Genomic DNA, 19,263 nt, shown 5'->3' with positions numbered 1-19,263 from the left:
GTTGCATATGGCTGACTATGCTCCCTTTGAGAGGAAGAATGGTTTTGTGGGCAAAGAATATATTTAACTTGAAGCCACAAGACTTTTCTTCTACCGCAAATATGCTATAAGTATCTTGCATGACCTTTGACCCAGATACTTTGTTGCTTATTTTTTGAGCTGTGAATGTTCAACTTTTCTTGAAAATAAGACGTCTTAGATATCTAAATTTGGATGTAGGAGCCTGACTTCACTCATTTGTAAATATTTACCTTGAACTATCATAATTTATTAAAAGCAATTTGGCAGACATATGAGATATTTTTCTATTTATTTATTGTGTGTGCTCTTGTGCTGATTTAGATGTGGGGATAGAAGATTTTTCTAAGTTGTGTTTTATAAAGACTTCTGAATCAATGGCAATGGGAATCATATGTTCTAATGATTCCTGCTGCTGGAAAATTACTATTTACTACAGAAAATATGCTGGGTTCCCATTGTCTTATTTCGTGGATAGCTCCCTTTTCCTAGAGTCATGAGTGTATAATTGAGATTTATGTTGTGATATTTTTGTTCTCTTGGTATACATATAACTTATAAAAACATTTTCTCATCCAAGACACACACCCTTTTTTTCTCCTCCAAATATATGCCCCAAAATACAAATGTATCAGACTTTTCTAATTAAGAAACTTTGCTTTTCCCTCTATATTTTAAATGTTCTTACACTTTTTCTTCCATTGCTGAGAAAATCTAACATACTGTTTTAATGTAAACCTGAGCAATGAGCTTTCAATCTGTAGGGATACAACGATTCTTGTTCTAGAGAGGAGATACTTGATCTTCGCTGTCTGTGCATTCTGACAGGCACTTGAATGGTCCTATTGTCCTCTCACACTCTTAAAATGAATTAATATATCTTTCGAAGAGGAGCACTATTTTCCTCCCCACACCCAGTTCAAACTCCCCAGAGTGAAGTAAAGAGCAATTCTGCAATTGAGACAGCTTATAATTTCTGAACCTTGATTCTGCAGTATGTGACACTCACAAAACGTGGTTTATACCAACTGCAGAATGCTGTACAGTTAGCAAATTGAGTGTTGCTCAACGTGAGGAAGGCATGTGGTAACTGATTTATAGGGGAAGAATTTTACATGTCTGGTATGGTCTTTTTTTTTTTTTTTTTTTTTTTTTTACTGGACAGAGGCCGCAAATACCGGACACCTGGCAACCCTAATATTGGTAAGGAACCTTTTATGATATTTCTCTGAGTGCTGTGAAGTGCCCACATGTTTTGTATCAGAGGGGTAGTCGTATTAGTCTGGATCTGCAAAAGCGACAAGGAGTCCTGTATTACCTTATAGACTAACAGATGTATTGGAGCATAAGCTTTCGTGGGCAAAGACCCACTTTGTCAGATGCATCCTGTATAAGGTGCTACAGGACTCCTTGTCACTTATAGCATGTTATGTTACCCTTATTAGTCTAATCTGAAAAGTATGTTACTGATTCCTCAGTTGCTGCCCCTTTCTAGATTCTCTTGCCAAAATCCAGTTATGCAAGTGATTATGCACTTGCTAACTTAATGCATAGAAGTAGTTCTACTGTCTTCGGTAGGGCTATTCTTTATGTAAGGTTATGAGGGTTAAGGCCTGAGTAGGTAAATGTTTGAAATGACTTCTTATATCATTTATATTACTTTATCATAAAGTAAGGTCTAACCTAGAGGCCTTACTAGGATAGTAGTTCCACTTTCTTAGATGCTGTGCAGATAAACAGTAAGGTAACCCTTCAAAAGAACTTGTAATCTTTTAAGACAAAACTTAATAGGTGGTTAAACAAATGGGAAAGGAAATAAAATTTTTCACACTTATAAGAAGGATTCATAGTGTCTAACATGAAACGAAATACTTCTAATAAGTCCGAGTGTTTTGGTTAGGGTTGCCAGATACTTTCACAAAAAATACCGAACGTGGCGGGGAAAAAATTGGTTGAGGAGAAAAAAAAAAGGGGGGGGGGACCAAACTTGTTGAGAAAAAAGTTGCTGCGCCTTTAAATACCCCCACCAGACGTGACAGGGGAAGAATTTTACATGTCTGGTATGGTCTTTTTTTTTCCCTTTTTTTTTTTTTTTTTTTTTTTTAACTGGACAGAGGCTGCAAATACCGGACACCTGGCAACCCTAATGTTGGTAAAGAACCTTTTATGATATTTCTCTGAGTGCTGTGAAGTGCCCACCTTTCACAATATCTACTGTTTAAGCAAGACTGTCTTTTATGAGCTGGTGAAAGCGTAAGAACAAACAAACAAACAAAAAAGAATCATGCCACTTTCATAAATTTTAGTTATAGGATATCTTAGAATCATAGTAACACTTACCAAGTAGTGTCTAGGCCATATTTTATTTATATTTATTCTTCTCTATCTTGCAATCTATAGTACATATCTGGCCCCTCAATTACAAATTACCTGTGCATCATATGTATTTATCCTCACAATGCACCTATGATGTAGGACAATGCTATTAACCCTATTTTATCACTGAAGAACTTTGGCAGAAACAGAAGTTACGTGCCTGAATACCTTTGAGGACCTGAGCCCAAGTGACCTGTCCAAGGTTGCATAAGAAGTCTGTGATGGAGAAGGGAATCGAACACAGTGCCTTTTTAGCTTTAAAACTTAGAACAATTTAAAGGAGGGTTGGGATTTTTTGTGTGTCAGTCTTGTGGAAAAACAAACAGTTTTTACCCTTACAATTAATTAAGCAGCTTTAATTGAAATGGAGTTTCAATGATTTATACTCTTAGTTTCTGCTATAAAATGAATATTACAAACTTTTTTGTCACAGGAGAAATCTTTGCTAGTTTATATGTGTACAGTGCCAAAACTTGTGTTCCCTTCTGTAATACAATTATTACTTAACAATTATAGTACAAACATAGCCTTTAGCTATGATCTTTGAAAAATCATGGCAGACAGGGGAGATTCCAGAAGACTGGAAAAGGGCAAATATTGTGCCCATTTATAAAAAGGGGAATAAGAACAACCCAGGAAACTATAGACCAGTCAGTTTAACGTCTGTCCCAGGGAAGCTAATGGAGCAGGTAATTAAGGAAATCATATGCAAACACTTGGAAGGTAATAAAGTGATAGGGAATAGCCAGCATGGGTTTGTGAAGAACAAGTCATGCCAAACTAATCTGATAGCTTTCTTTGATAAGATAACGAGCCTTGTGGATAAGGGAGAAGCGGTGGATGTCATATACCTAGACTTTAGTAAGGCATTTGATACGGTCTCACATGATATTCTTATTGATAAACTAGGCAAATATAACTTAGATAGGGCCACGATAAGGTGGGTGCATAATTGGCTGGATAACCGTAGTCAGAGAGTTGTTGTTAACGGTTCTAAATCCTGCTGGAAAGGGATAACAAGTGGAGTTCCTCAAGGGTCTGTTTTGGGACCCGTACTGTTCAATATCTTCATCAATGATGTAGATATTGGGATAGAGAGTACGCTTATTAAGTTTGCAGATGATACCAAACTGGGTGGGGTTGCGACTTCTTTGGAGGATAGGGACATAATTCAAAATGACCTTAGCAAGTTAGAGAAATGGTCAGAGGTAAACAGGATGAGGTTTAATAAAGAGAAATGCAAAGTGCTCCACTTAGGAAGGAACAATCAGCTCCATACATACAAGATGGGAAGCGACTGTCTAGGAAGGAGCATGGCAGAAAGGGATCTAGGGGTCATAGTGGACCACAAGTTGAATATGAGTCAACAGTGTGATGCTGTTGCAAAAAAAGCAAATATGATTCTAGGTTGTATCAACAGGTGTGTTGTAAGCAAAACTCGTGAAGTCATTCTGCCGCTCTACTCTGCACTAGTTAGGCCTCAGATGGAGTACTGTGTCCAGTTCTGGGCGCCACATTTCAAGAAAGATGTGGAGAAATTGGAAAGGGTACAGAGAAGAGCGACAAGAATGATTAAAGGTCTAGAGAACATGACCTATGAAGCCAGGCTTCATGAACTGGGCTTGTTTAGTTTGGAAAAAAGAAGATTAAGGGGGGACATGATAGCGGTTTTCAAATATCTAAAAGGGTGTCACAAGGAGGAAGGAGAAAATTTGTTCCTCTTGGTTTCTGAGGACAGGACAAGGAGTAATGGGCTTAAAGTGCAGCAGGAGAGGTTTAGATTGGACATTAGGAAAAAATTCCTAACTGTCAGGGTGGTCAAATATTGGAATAAATTGCCAAGGGAGGTGGTGGAATCTCCCTCTCTGGAGATATTTAAGAACAGGTTAGATAGACATCTGTCAGGGATGGTGTAGATGGAGCTTGGTCCTGCCTTGAGGGTGGGGGGCTGGACTCGATGACCTCTCGAGGTCCCTTCCAGTCCTATTATTATTCTATGATATGTTTATACTTTTGATTAACTTTCATTTTACTGCTCAATTTTGTTTTTTTAAAATAGAATTTAAGCCCATGTTAACCATCTATAATAGGACCACTGATTATACTATTAAGTATCTGTATAGCAGTTTTTCAGCTAAAGGTCATTTCAAAGGCAAGAATTACTGACTCTAGTTTATAAATTGAGAAGCTGAGGCACAGGGAGGTGAAATGATTTGCCCAAATTAATCAACAGATCAATGGCTAAACTAGCCAAATGTTCATGAACTAGAATTTACCAGTGGGGCCAGTAGTAGGCTCAGCTGGCAGCTGGCCCAGGTTTCAATGAGGGGCGGTGGTGGGGATGGGTGCGGATGGGTATGTGGCCAGAAATGAGCTCTCTTGGTCTGGCAAAACCCCTCATCTGATACCAGTCAGGTCTGGAGGCTGCTAGATCAGGGAGGTCTAACCTGTACCCATATTTATATCTATAAGGAAATACATAGTTGCATTGTAGAAACTGAGTTTAGCAAATTTAATCCAGTAAATCATGTGTAGTATGAATCATGTTTTAATACAGGAGACTTTTCTTAGTCCACTTTATCTCCATTCAGCTGCACAAAACATTTACTCTCCCACTTATGATCAAATAACATTCTTCTAGAAACTAGAGGAATTGCGTACATGGAAAAGTAATTTTAGGAATGTATTTCTTGTATTTTTAGTTCTCTCTCAATGCATTGAAGAAGAGCTTGTTAACAGTTGATATGATTTTGCATCCTTTTCTGATGACTAAAGAATGTAATCTTTTTTTTTTTCCTCTTCCTTCCTCTCCCTCCTGCCTTTAGGATTTTAAGACTGGGTTTGGTATCACTGCGATCCCTATGAACGTGGCAAATGTAAAACAAGTGGACAAGACAGCAAAACAGTCTTTTGAACTAATCACTCCCTATAAAAGCTTTAGGTAAGAACTATTGACATTTTTATGTATCAAAAATTTCAGAACCGGTAGTAAATTCTGGAAAAGTTTGCTTTGCATTAAAATGGACCTTACTCACTTTTGGTAAAGATTTCAGTAATTTAAATTATTTAAGTGTTTTTATATAGTTGTAAGATTTATTTCTTTGGCTGTTTTTTTTATCTGTTACATCCCTTTCCAAGTACAGTGTCTATTAGATGTCACAGGCCTTACAAATTCTTATTGTTATAATTTTGAGTTTCAATGTGTGGTTGCATTCTAAGAAAGGGTAAAGGAAAAGGAGTGGTTACTGTAAAGTCTTTTTCTTGAAAATAAATAAAATGTCAAGTAAAGGCGTCACTGAAAGAGTACTTTGTCCATTTAATTAGCTATTAATTTATTCCTTAAAAGGATCATATGACAATCATTTCAAGAACTTCCCATTGAAGCTCATAGGCACTTTATTATGTTCCATGGTAAATGCTATTGGAAACAAAATCATGAGTACTAATACAGATATTGAATCCTTTTTAAGGAATGCCATTGTAAACTATTGTACTTGAAATGAAATGAAACATCAGTAATATAGAGAAATCGTTGCCCTTTTTCCTATTCCTCTGCTTGGATTTCTGGATCTTAATCTAGGATCAGGAGGCTGAAAAGCAAACATAATTTCCAGTTTCATTGAAACTCTGATTCTGATTCACTGATTCTCTGATTCTCATTTCTAGCAGCACAGAACTGCAAGTAGGTTGGTCATGTTCCAGTGACTTGAGTCTGTACCTAACTGGGTCAGATAGCCTATGTAAAGGAATATCCTTTTTAAAGTTATTACCTATGGCACAGTCCATCTCTACTGCTTAGTAAATACTAACAGTTCCTTTGGTAATGCCCTCCTGAATCTTTTGTGATAATGTGGCTTAAACTCCAGTTTTAAATCTGATTTATATTAAGAAAAAAGATTGAAATCAACTTTGGAATGAAAGTTGGTTTTCCAAAAATTTCTATTGCAGGTAATTAATTGAGCTTTTAAATAAATGATATGTTGGAGTATTGAGGGAGTTTTCATTAAGCAACCAAATGAAAGAATATATCTTGTCTCGATATTTAAATCTGTAGGGATATCAGATTTTTGAACAGCAACTTCATTTGTAGATTAAATGCACAAGAGGACGTATAGACCCTGTTTAATTGGGCTTTAAAATAAAGATCAATAATGCAGAAAAGTCAATTGTTTCAGCTTTACAGCAGAGTCGGAAGGAGAGAAACAAGAGTGGATTGAAGCATTGCAACAATCGATAGCAGAAACTCTCTCTGATTATGAAGTAGCTGAGAAGATCTGGTTCAATGAGTCAAATAGGAGCTGTGCTGATTGTAAAGCTTCAGATCCTGACTGGGCATCCATCAATCTCTGTGTTGTCATTTGTAAGAAATGCGCAGGTAGAGTAATTAAAAATGAGTCCCTGTGTTGCTACAGAATATCACTTGCATACCTATGCATGTCCTTTCTTTTTTGTTGCTTTTGTTTTACTTAGTGCCATTTATAACATGTCCTTGCAAAAGTTTTGAGAAGCAGAAATTTGTGGTATCTTTAAATCAAAGTACAGATATATTTAATTATTCTAAGCCTTACAGCGTTTCCCAAACTACAGGCCGTGGGAAAAAATACCAGGCCTCAGCATGGCTACCGGGAGGGGAGCAAAGCAGGGCGGGTTGGGAGGAGGGGTGTGTGGGGGGGAAACTGGCCATTGGGAAGCAGGGTTGGGGACAGCAGGGCTGTCCCGCGGAGATCGGGGCTGGCGGCCGGCAGAAGCAGAGTTGGGGGCAGTGTGGCTGTCCCGCGGAGATCGGGCTGGCAGCTGGTGAAAGCAGAGTTGGGGGCAGCGTGGCTGTCCCATGGAGATCGGGGCTGGTGGGCTGGCGGCCAGTGGCCGGCAGAAGCAGGGTTGGGGGTAGCGGGGCTGTCCTGCGGAGATTGGGGCGGGCGGGCGGGTGGTGGAAGCAGGGTTAGGGGAAGCGGGGCTGTTCAGTGGAGATTGGGGAGGGCAGGTGGTGGAACTAGGGCTGGATGGGGGCAGGAGGGCTGGGCGGGGGAGATGAGGAGGAGGATGGGAGAACCAGCTGCTAGAAGCAGGGCTGGACTGGGGCAGCAGGGCTAGATTGGGGAGATCGGGAGGAGAAGGGTGGGGGAGAGTGGGACTGACCTGGGCACATGCAGACCCGGGCATACAAGTAAGTCTGGCCCTGGGGATTCCATTTTGCTCCCTTCTCCCCGCCCCCCGCACATACCCTCCCTTGAGTAGTTGTGAACTGCCTGGCTGGTAGACACACTCAGGCAGCATGAGCACATCTACCAGCCAGGCAGTTTGCAGCTAAGGACTGATACACCTAATTATAATAAAACTTACCTAATTAGAAAATACCAGACTGTCTGGTACAAAATCGGACACTTGGCTACCATTGCACCCTGCCTCCTAGCCAGATACCCTATGCCCAATCTGCTCCTGCTCCCGCCTCCTGGAGTGCCCATGTGGCACCGGGTCCCCCAAACCCTGGCCCAGGCTGGGCAGAGGATGCAACCAGGTGAACCACTGAAAATGTATTCATTTTTCGTTCTTTTTTTATATGCATTTATATTTTTGGGCTGCAAAAAACAGTACTGGAAAAAAAAAAACAGGTTCCAACTAAAGTAAAAAATTTGGGAAACCCTGATCTACCCAGCTTTCTATCCATCTTACAGTCCAATCCATATTCCCTTAACTTGCTGGCAAGAATATTGTGGGTGACTGTATCAAAAGCTTGGCTAACGCTGGCACTGGGGGCTTTGGGAGGACCAGAAAAAACTTAGTTGAATATTCATCATTTGCTTAATGAATATGCAAATATGCAAATGAATGTTTCCGGTCTTCCAAAAGCTCGTGAATGGGTTTACTGGTCCCCATGTGAAAAAGTTTGGGAAACCCTGTTCTAAACCATTTCCATGTATCAATGTGTCCAATCTTCTAAGTTGGTCCATGCCCTTGAAATGAATAATTTGTTGTGGTCAGTGGAAGTTAAGGCTCCTCAGCACCTCTGTGGAGGCACTTGGTACCTTGCAGAATTGGGTTCTGATTTAGGACATAGGCGTTGCCCATATTGGATCTGACCATGCTCAGTGCTGTCTGCTGTCCTGACTATATAGTGGTCTGTATTAGAGCTACAGGGGAGTGTACAGAATAGGTCAGATTTAGAGTGGTATACCCTCTTTTCATTTGCGGCTTCTAGTAGCCAGAGGTATAGAGACATTCCTCTGAGTGTAATATTGTGCCCTGACCATCTTGCCTAATAATCATTCATACATCTATTCTCCATGAACCTGTCCAGTTCACTCTGGAACCCAGTTATACTTTTGGTTATCACAACATCTCATGGTAGTGAATTCCTCAGCTTAGCTATATATTGTGTGAAAATGTACTCTCGCTTGTTTGTATTAAACCTGTTTCCCCCTAGCTTTTGGATGGTGTAAAATGGTAAATAGCATTTTTCTTATTTTGTACCCACACCATTCATGGCTTTACTGAACTTTCTTATATTCCCCTTTAATCATATATTTTCTAAGATGAAGAGCCCTAATCATTTCAGTCTCTCCTCCATATCAAGGTAAACTGCAGTGGCCAAACTGGACACAGTATTCACAAGATGGGTACACCATGGATTTATTATAGTGACATTATATTTTGTCTTATTTTCTTTCCCTTTTCTAATGTACTGTTATGCTTTTAGACTGCTGCTGGTTATTTAGTACAGTACAAGTTTTCAGAGAGCTTCCTTGATGATCTCAGTATCTTTATTGCATAGAAATAGCTAATTGAGAGCCAATAATTGTTTATATGTACTTGGAATTATTTTTTTTCCTTTGATCTTGGTAAAGGATTTCTGAAAATTCACGTGTCATATCATCTGGATCACCTTTATCCACATGATTGTTGACTCTCTCCGATAATTCTAAATTCCAAATAATGGCCTCTTCCTGTTGTCTGGTACACTGGTCGATCCCAGTATAAGGTTAAATCAATGGTCTCCAACCTTTGTAACCACAAGATCACTTTTTCAATTTAAGTGCAATGTAAGATCTACCTCAAACCCAAACCTTGCCCCACTTCATTCCCCCCCCCTTCTCTGAGGCCCTGCCCCTGCTCCACCCCTTCTCCGAGGCCTCACACTGCTCGCTCCATCCCCTTCCTTCCCCATCCTCACTCACTTTCAACAGGCTGAGGTAGGGGATTGGAGTGCAGGCTCTGGTCTTGGGCTAAGGAGTTTGGAGTGTTGGAATGGCTCCGGGCTTAGCTCAGGGTGGGGGATTGGGGTCCAGGAGGGGTTTCAGGGTACAAGCTTTGGGAAGGAGTTTGGGCGCAGGGGGAGTCACGACTGGGGCAGGAGGTTGGGTGTAGGAGGAGGTTCAGGAAGCAGGCCCTGGCTGGGCACCATTTAACTGAGATGGCTTCCAGGTGGTGGAGCAGTGGGGTTAAGGCAGGCTTACTCCTGCTGTGGCCCTGCACCACTCCTGAAAGCAGCTGGCATGTACAGCAATGGCTCCATGGTGCCATGTACTGCCCCTCATCTATAGGCACGGAGCCCACAGCTTCTACTGGCCATGGCTCCCCATTATTAATCAATGGGAGCAGAAGGAGTGGTGTCTGCCAGCAAGGACAACATGTGGAGAGCTCCTGCTCTGCCTTTCTCAGGACCTGTAGAGACATGCTAGCCACTTCCCATAGCAGCAATTATCACAGGGATAATTACTCCAGCCACGACAGGTTAGGCATTATAGAACTCACTACTCAAAGAATTACATTTAAGCGTAAGGGAGAAATGAAAATTATGAAATGCACAGACCAGTTAGAAACCAAAACTCACACACTTTGCAAGCAGTAAAAGAAGTAATAACACCCCCCTGTGGGTGTTGGGTCAGAAGATGAGAGTGAAGGACAGTGTGTGTTTGTGGGAGTAACAGAGACACACACAGTGTGTAAGAGTGACAGAGATTTGCATTGCCAAGCTCCCTCCATCCTCTTCTCTCTGTGTGGAGAGAGGGTACAGAAGTGGGGGAAGGAGGGATGCCCTGACATCAGTGCCCCCTCTTCTCCCTCCCACATCCTGCACAGCAAGCAGGAGGTTCCCAGGGGGCAGCTCCAAGGCAGATGGCAGGAGCATGACAATAGGTGGAGGGGCAACTGAAGTGCTAGTGCTTGATAGCCTTTTGGCCAAACCAGTCAGGATCACCTGTCAGAGGATATCTACTGTTTGGTGGCCACTGGGTTACGTACTACAGTTTATAGTTCTGTAATTTCTTCTTTGAATTCCTTCACAATTCTTGGATGAATACCATTTAGTCCTGATGACTTATTACAGTTTGTCTTATCAGTTGGTTCTAAAAGTTGTTGTACTGACACATTAAGTAGGGACAGAACTTCAGAGTTGTCAGCCAAAAAGAAGAGCTGTGTTATATGTATCTCCATATCCTCTGTAGTGAAGACCAATGCAAAGAATTCATTTAGGTTTTCTACACTGAGACTTGTCTTCCTTGAGTACTCCTTTTAATTAAACCTTACATGTGGACATTGCAAAGTAAACATTTCAGAATGATCTCCGCAACTTCAGTACATATTTTATGGTTCCCAAGGAAATATTTTTTGAGATGTTAGTAGAAAGTTACGATAAAATGACAGGCAAAACAGGATTTTTATACTTGCAGTAAGTGTGTATAGTAAAAATTCCAAGTAGTTAAAAGAAAACAAAAAAACCAAACCTTCAAATGTCTCCTGTATCAGAAAAAATAGGTGATCTATTAAATATTTAAAGAATTATATAAATGTAAACAGTATTTACATAATATGGGAAAAAAGACTTTCCTATTCCAAAGAATTTACAGTCTATTCACATTTTAGCTTGTAGTAAAGTGTGAATTGCACTATTGAAATTATCTAAAATTTTCAAACTCTTGCATATGACCAGTGTTAGCTATTAATCTCATCGTTTTAAAACAAATATCTTTACTAACGTAATGTTTTTTGTACTTTTAACCTAAAAGGCTCAGTTGAAATAATTTAAAATATATCATTTTTGTTCAGGGCAGCACAGATCTTTAGGACCCAGAGATTCAAAGGTCCGAAGCCTCAAAATGGATGCCAGTATATGGAGCAATGAGCTGATTGAGGTAGGTTATGTGGTAACTTTGTGATTTTTGGTGTAAAAGTTGCTTCTTTCTTTGTGTGTATAGGCTCAGCTAATTTAAAAGCCATTCATTAGCCCTATTGTTGCATAATGTATTTCTCTTTAACAAAATTGCCAATCCAAATATGCAAAAATAATTTCATCCCTGAGTTCATGAAATTTGGTTTAACAATTATTTCATTTAAAAAATAATAATTATTAGGTTACTTTTATTTTCTTTCTGGGGTTTGTTTTCCCCAGCTTTTCTCCCAAACCATGAGGGATGAAATATCTCTCCCATCCCCAATTCATTTTTTAAGTTACCTGACTCTAGCAGCTGGGGCTTTAAGAAACACATTCAATACTGTCCTGAGATTAGCAATAAAATCTTATTGTTTTAGATATTTCTTAATGTTGCTTAAATTATTTGGATAATGTAGATATAAATAATCTAGATGCACAAAGCCAGGCTGTGGCTGGTTTCTACTGTAGGGTAATAGGTGGTTTTGGCACTGTATGTTGGACCTCCCTCCTCTGGCACCCTGGGGACCTAACCGGTCCTGAATGAGGGGATTTGCCATACTGGGGAGGTCCCTGCCAACATGTTCTGTGCTGTCCTGCTGCCCTCGGCTAGGGCTCCACCCTAGCCCCACTGCTTCCCATCCTGCTATGGCTGCCACTGGGATTGGAGCTCTGTTGCTGGGGCCGGAGCTTTGCGGCCACCACTGCCAGAGCTCCACAACTGCTGCTGCAATTCCTGAGTTCCATGGCTGGGGCAAGAGCTCCACAGCTACTGCTGCAGTACCCCCTCTACCACCTGGCCACCGGGGCCAGAGCTCTCTGCTGTGCCACCTGCCCCTCCCTGGATCTCTGGCTGAGGTCTCCCCCTCCCTGCACCTCTCTGCTGCACCTGCCTTATGGCCCAACTTCCCTATACCTAGGCTGTGTGATCCAGGAACATCCATGGTCCTGGGAGACCATGGATGTTGCCAGACCAAAGAGTGCCAGTTAAGGGAGGTACAATCTGTAATAACTTCCTCTTCCACTATATGCACACTCATATGTCCCCACAATGAGAATTAGTCCATTCTTCAGAACACAGTCCATTACAGGGATATATTAGAGGCAGCAGCATAGGGTGCTAGGCAGGAGCTGGTCCACAAGGGGAGATAGTTTAAAAACCAGCTCCCCTCATGGACTGGCTGCCTGTTACTCCGTGCTGCTGCCTCTGATACTGAGGCAACAGCGCAGGGTGGCAACAGCCCCGCCCAGGGGAGGGGCTGAGCTCCCGGCCCAGGCAGGAGTCGGAACTGAACCGGGCTGCCTGCCTACGTGGCTCCTACTATACTTTTAATGCAGGGCAGCAGCGGGGTAATAACATAAGAGCGGCCATGCTGGGTCAGACCAACCATCCATCTAGCCCAGTATCTTGTCTGCCGACAGTGGCCAATACCATATGCCCCAGAGGGAGGGAACACAACAGGTAATCCCTCATGTGCTCCCTCCCCTGTCAACCATTTCCAAACAAGCAGAGGCTAGGGACACCATTCCTATTCAACCTGGCTAACCTCCATGAATCTATCTAGCTCTTTTTTTTTTTTTTTTTTTTTTTTTTTTTGAGCCCTGTTAAAGTCTTAGCCTTCACCACATCCTCTGGCAAGGACTTCCAGAGGCTGACTGTGCACTGAGTGAAGAAAAGCTTCCTATTGTTTGTTTTTAAAGCTGCTGCCTGTTAATTCCATTTGGTGATCCCTTGTTTTTATATTGTGTGAATAAGTAAATAACTTTTCCTTATTCACTTTTTCCACACCAGTCATGATTGGGGTAGGTCCTGGACCCGGCACGAGCCAAGACTTAGCTGGGCTGCTGGCCAGCCTGCTAAAAAATGTGCTGGCTAATCTAGCCCTAAATTGTACTCCTTCCTATTGTACACTTGTGGGGGGAAAACCATAGTTCTGTTCAAGAAAAAAAGGAGTGAGTGAAATTTTAAATCTTGCAAGTTATATTTTTTCTCTCTAGAATAATCTTCCCGAGAATCTTCTGCAGTGGTGGTACTTAAAATATTATTTTGTTTTGAAAGACATTCAACAATAGTCCCTCTTTTATTCTCAAGAAATATTTGTCCAATAATAAAACCTTTTGAAAATGGAAGACATTTTTTAAGAGCAATCATGTCTATCCTCTACAAGGAGATCCCTCTTCTTTACCTTACATCTTTCTTTTGCTCCAGGAATTAGTGGGTTATTTTGAAAGATAAAAGTTGGTGTTTACCTCAAAGTTTGTAAGGAGTAGTGGGCAGGTACACTGCGCTTCTGAACATATTTCCCTATCCTCTGTTGTTAACCTTTTTACAGATCTTGCCCAGTTCCTTTTGAAATACTGTATCTGAGTAGCATTGTTAAGCCTCAGTTGTTACTGGTGATTAATCATGAACATAGAACTTTGGACTTTTTCATTATTCATCCACCGTTTAACAGGACAGTATAAGCAATGATTCTGTTGAGGCTTCCATTGTTTCCCCCCAGAGTCAACTCCATTTTCTCTAACCATCATTCATTTTAGCAGATGAAAACATTTTATCATTTACCTTGATATCTTTTGTATTGAATTACCTTTTCTTTTTCTTTGTCAGCTTTTTATTGTCATTGGAAATAAAAGGGCAAACGGTTTTTGGGCAGGAAAACTTCAACCTGAAGAAGAATTGCATATGGACTCCCCGCTAGAAAAAAGGGTAACATTTATTACACAAAAATACAAAGAAGGAAGATTCAGGAAAACTCCTTTGGGCTACAAAACCAAAGAAGAATTAAATAAGGTAAACTTGTGATAAACTAAGTCCCACAATTTGTGAGTACGGGGTTGCACTTTTAGGTCCCTCCTAATGATTTTACGTGAGTTCTTATATGATTTTTTAAAAAAGAATGGTAGATGTCAACACTCCTGGCTAACATTCTGCTCTAATAGTGTTATTGTCTAAGCCGACATGTGAGCTATTAGTCAGTAATGACAGATACTTTTTATCTGTGCAGTCCACTGCATTATTAGAGTGTAGCTCTTTGCATACTAATATAGTAATATACTTTCAGCATAAAAAATACCCCAAATTCTAATTCCATAGCATTTAGCCATTATTTAGGAGTAGAAATGATTGTTCGACCTGTTGTGATTATGGTTGGTCTTTTGAATAGTATGGGAGTTAATTGGTAGTACTGAGTACATGCTGTCTCTACACACACACATCTTGAGTGACTGTTAATGAAAGCTGCTCAATATACTGTCTTAAATTAACCTTATTCACCTTGTATTTTAGGAGCAAGTCATGTTGTCAGATCCTGTTGCTTGGATTATGCTCATGCATGTAACATATCATACAGCACAATTACTCTGAAATCATCTTCAGATGTTTTATACTTTTGATTATTTTGAAATATTTTCAGTATATACAATGTCTGTCAGTAGTTCTTAAAATTACCCCATGAGTACCCATCCTCTGAGACTTCGGCCCCTTTTAAGGTATCTCAGGTTAGATGTGTTAAAATTGAGGTGCTGCAGAATCATTAATTACTTTACCAATGAAGATCAGGATTTTCAGAATGCAGTTGGTTAATTGCTCTCTTTCTAGTTGCATTGAGTCTTGGGGCCAAATTTCTGTCATTCTAGTCAACTCCAAATACTGGGGGATTGACAGAAAGAGCTTCCTGCAGAAATTTAGATGTGAGAGGGAGAAATTCTCTTGAAACTGTGGATGGGAGAGGGTTAGTGGAGTGCTTCATATATTCAGTATGCTACACTACAGTCTGGCATAATTACTTCACACAGTCTTTTCTCTGCAGAACATGGGGAATTCAGAACCTACTGCAGAGGTTAGAGGGATCTCTACTATTGTTCCCTCTCCTTCCTACTATTTCCCACTGTAGAAAGGCTCTGTGAATGAGGATGTGAGGGTTTGCCCCCATTAATTTTCTATTTTAAACTGACTTGTCATTTTTCCCCTACATGATCAGGCTCTGTGTGCTGCAGTAGTTAAACAAGATGTGTTGGAAACAATGACATTGCTATTTAGTGGAGCTGATGTTATGTGTGCCACTGGAGATCCTGTTTATAGCACTCCTTACTTATTAGCCAAGAAAGCAGGACAAAGGCTGCAAATGGAATTTCTCTACCACAATAAATTTTCAGGTATAGAGTTATATTATGTTGTCTTTAGCTTTTGTATGTTTTAAACTGTCTTTATGAGTTTAATAAGGAAAGAGAGAGAAAAAAAGGTGGAACCTCAGTGCTGAGTTGAGAAAGTATAAGTCTTTGACAAATGTGTTGGACATGATGTAGGAGCACAGGGAGATAGAATTAATTGTATTTGAGCAGAAATCAAATTTCACTGTGTGTGTTTTTGATGCTACTTCCTTTGCTAAAACATCATGCTTAAGGTCTCATTTTCTCAAGAAAAAGTCATGTGTATCTACATGCTTGTAAACAGAAATCAAGAGCCTTCATATTAATCACAGAGAAAATCTGATGAGACCATATTATAATGATAGTGCGGCTATTTAACTATCCATTTAATACGTTCAAAGCAGCTTTTTCAGGCTGCTGATGCTTACTATAATCCTTTTAATCTTAATCAGTGTCTACAGCACATAGACTTATCCATTTGTCTCAAAACCATCTCTCATTATATAGCTCATCTTTTAAATCAAGTCAGGCTAAAATAACAGAATGTCTCCCATCAAACCATCCCAGTTCCCCCAGATAAACTTTAGAGCATACCTCAAAAATCAATAACTCTGGACTGATCAGGGAGAAGAGACACTTCAAAGATTCTGGGAGACACTGCCATTAATACGTTCTGCCTTAGACCAGGACAATATTAGCTCATATAGCTCTGACATGGGGTCTCCGGCAGTGAGTTCCCAAATTACTTAAGACTTCGTAGGTCAAAACCAATTGCTCTGCAAGAATCCCATCTTCATTATGTCTCTCTTCCCTGCAGTGCTAAGCCTTGGAGAGCTATGTAGCATTCTTGCATAGGCCTAGCATTGGGCTCTTTCCTCCTCAGAGTGAGGGGGAACCCAGAAAGCTGATGGTGTTTGTCAGAATCTCATTCTGCTCTTTGCTCTGAGCTTGCAGCAAAGGTATGATTGAGACTTCAGGATACAAATTCTTGGTTCAAGTATATTAAGTAAAGTTTAGTAATACAGCTATTTAACCTATTACAAAAAAAAGCTTATGGTACCTTACATTTATTCTTGATGGATTTCCGTAACATCATGACTAATGTAAGTATTTTAACTCACATTTCATTACTTTACTTAATATATGCAAGAAATAACTCAATTAGAGCAATATATAAGACAGTAGGAATATAATTTAAATCCTGTAAAGCATGAGGTGAAGAAAACTGTATTCAAGAAATGAGACAAGGGAGGTTAAATGGCTGTAAATGTTAATAAAGGAAATTCTGCTTTGTTGATTTTGTTCTCTTCATAGAGTTCCCAAACCATGAGACCTGTTTTGAAAGTGGCTTTTCTGACGATACTTCACATTCTGTTTTTCTTTGTGAATTTTTATACAAAGTTTCTTATAATTCTGCTAAGCTATTTCCAGACAGGAAATTGAAAGAAGGTAACTATCTCTTCTTACTTTTGATACTTGATTGATTGATTGATTCTGTACAATGTATGAATTTATTGTCTTAACTTCTAACATTAGATTTTTTAAAAGTTCTGTAAAGACAAACTACATCTCTATAATTACACATCTTTACAGAAGCAAAAGAAGTTAGCACTCACTCAAGGAAAATTACAATAACCTCAAATCTCTCTGGTCAGTAGTTGAAGGAGAAGAAAAGGAGAGAGGCAACTAAACTTCTGAAGAAGAAAAAGGTGGGAAGATAATTTAAATCACCAGAGGGAAATAATACATCCCAGTCCTCAACCACCACATCCTTAATGGAATTTGTACCAAGTTTTTGCTGAGAGTTAGTTTTTTGAGTCCATACAGGAGTGTGTGTGTGAGTGCAGACACATGCAGAAATATAGCTGTTCTCATTAACAGTGTAATTGGCCTTGCATTTCAATGATCACTAAGAAATCCTGAATTTCAGGCTTCTAGTTTTCTATGTGAAATCACCGGTATCATAAGGTAAGAAAAGGAGAAAAAAATAGATTCAAGCCTCAGCGTTCAGCTTGCAGCCAAATGTACTCAGTGTTCAATTGTTTCAAATCCAATGTGATTTACCTTTTACAGACAGTTCAGGAATATTGCCTGCCTACAGCCTTAGTGGCTGCCATAGAACTGGGGCCATTTCTATGTTCCTTGAGCACCCAGAACCCTGTGCATCCATCCCCTTTTCAAGCAGCAACAGCAACTCTATCCCCTGCAGCTCCCACTGGCTGCAGTTCCTAGCCAATGTGAGCTACCGGGGCAGAATTTGCAGGTGCACAGAGCCTCTTAGTCATGTCTCTACCTAGGGGCCAGAGATATTGTCTGCTTTTTTGGAACAGCACAAAGCCAAGGCAGTCAGGGAGCCTGCCTTAGCCCTGCTGCAATGTTAACCTCCTGAGGTAAGCACCACCTGGCTACAGCCTGCACCCCAGGGAAGAACTCCTTCCCACACACTAACTCCCGCCCTCATTCTACACCCTCTAGCTGGAGTCCCCTCCGGCATCCTAAGCCCCCCATCCCTAGTCCCACCCTAGAGTCTGCAACCCCAGCCAGAGCCTGCAACCCTTTCCTGCACCCCAGCCAGTTTTCCCAGGGCCTGCTTTTGCACTCCAAACCTCTTGGCCCAGCCCAGAGCTGCCTCCTGCACTCCAGACCACTCAGTCCCACTCCTTTCCCTCACTTTTATTGGGCAGTGATAGAAATGTAGCCGTGTTAGTCTGGGGTAGTTGAAGCAAAATGCAGGACAATGTAGCACTTTAAAGACTAACAAGATGGTTTATTAGATGATGAGCTTTCGTGGGCCAGACCCACATTTCTATTGGTGAGAGACACACATTTTTGAACTTACACAAAGGTCTTCTTTAGGGCAAAGAGACCTACATAGAATTGTCAGTTGTATACACGGTAGAACAGATTGTTTAGCATAAGTAGTTAACACATGTTTCAAGAGGCCATTCAAGATGAAGAAGCCCAGTGATACCTCTCGAGTGAGAGGGAAGAAAGGGGGTGGGAACCATCTGAGGAAGTTGTTAGTGGCTTATAGATTGTTGTAATGAGCCATAAATTCAGTGTGTCTGTTCCATCTATGATTTTTGGTGTCTAACAGCTAAATGAATTCAAGCTACTAAGCTTATCTTTTGAGGGTGTTGGATAGATTTCCTTTGAGGATGAGGATTTTATTTTGCAAAAAGTGTTCACCCTACATGCTAAGGTGTTTTTATCTTTTCTCATTTTCCTGTGTGAGTTCATTTGAGAGCATGTGGATTGTCTTAAGTTCACCCATATAGTTACTATAGGGACACTGCTTGGACTGTACCCCACGTTGGGATAGCCATGTGTAGGACTCATGGGTCATGAAAGGTATGTTGAGCAGGGCAGGATTTGTTCATCATAGCAAATGGAAATATGCCTGCATGTTTTGCCTCTGTTCTGGTAGGGTCTGGTGCTGTTGTGAGTTGGTGTGTGTCCTTGCTTCTGATGATGAGCTTGGAGAAATTATGGGGTGGAAGTTGTTTGAAGGCTAGAATAGGAAACTAAGAAAATATTTCTTTCAGCATAGGGTCCCTGTACAGCATGAG

General features: G+C 40.6%; 1 protein-coding gene across 2 annotated transcripts in view; it reads left to right on the top strand.

Moving 5' to 3' along the window:
* ARAP2 (ArfGAP with RhoGAP domain, ankyrin repeat and PH domain 2) overlaps positions 1-19,263 on the top strand; it is a 209,596-nt gene that overhangs the window by 100,152 nt on the left and 90,181 nt on the right. For both annotated transcript variants that reach the window (XM_006128750.5, XM_025187574.3), the window contains exons 10-15: positions 5,220-5,335; positions 6,570-6,769; positions 11,440-11,525; positions 14,154-14,336; positions 15,526-15,700; positions 17,009-17,143. In XM_006128750.5, coding sequence (XP_006128812.3) covers positions 5,220-5,335; positions 6,570-6,769; positions 11,440-11,525; positions 14,154-14,336; positions 15,526-15,700; positions 17,009-17,143 — 895 coding nt within the window. The remainder of the gene's footprint in view (positions 1-5,219; positions 5,336-6,569; positions 6,770-11,439; positions 11,526-14,153; positions 14,337-15,525; positions 15,701-17,008; positions 17,144-19,263) is intronic.

Source organism: Pelodiscus sinensis, chromosome 4, assembly GCF_052426305.1.
Source record: "Pelodiscus sinensis isolate ZL-2025 chromosome 4, ASM5242630v1, whole genome shotgun sequence".
Lineage (NCBI taxonomy): Eukaryota > Metazoa > Chordata > Testudines > Trionychidae > Pelodiscus > Pelodiscus sinensis.
The sequence above is the reverse complement of the archived record's forward strand: the minus strand, read 5'-3'. Positions and strand labels throughout refer to the sequence as shown.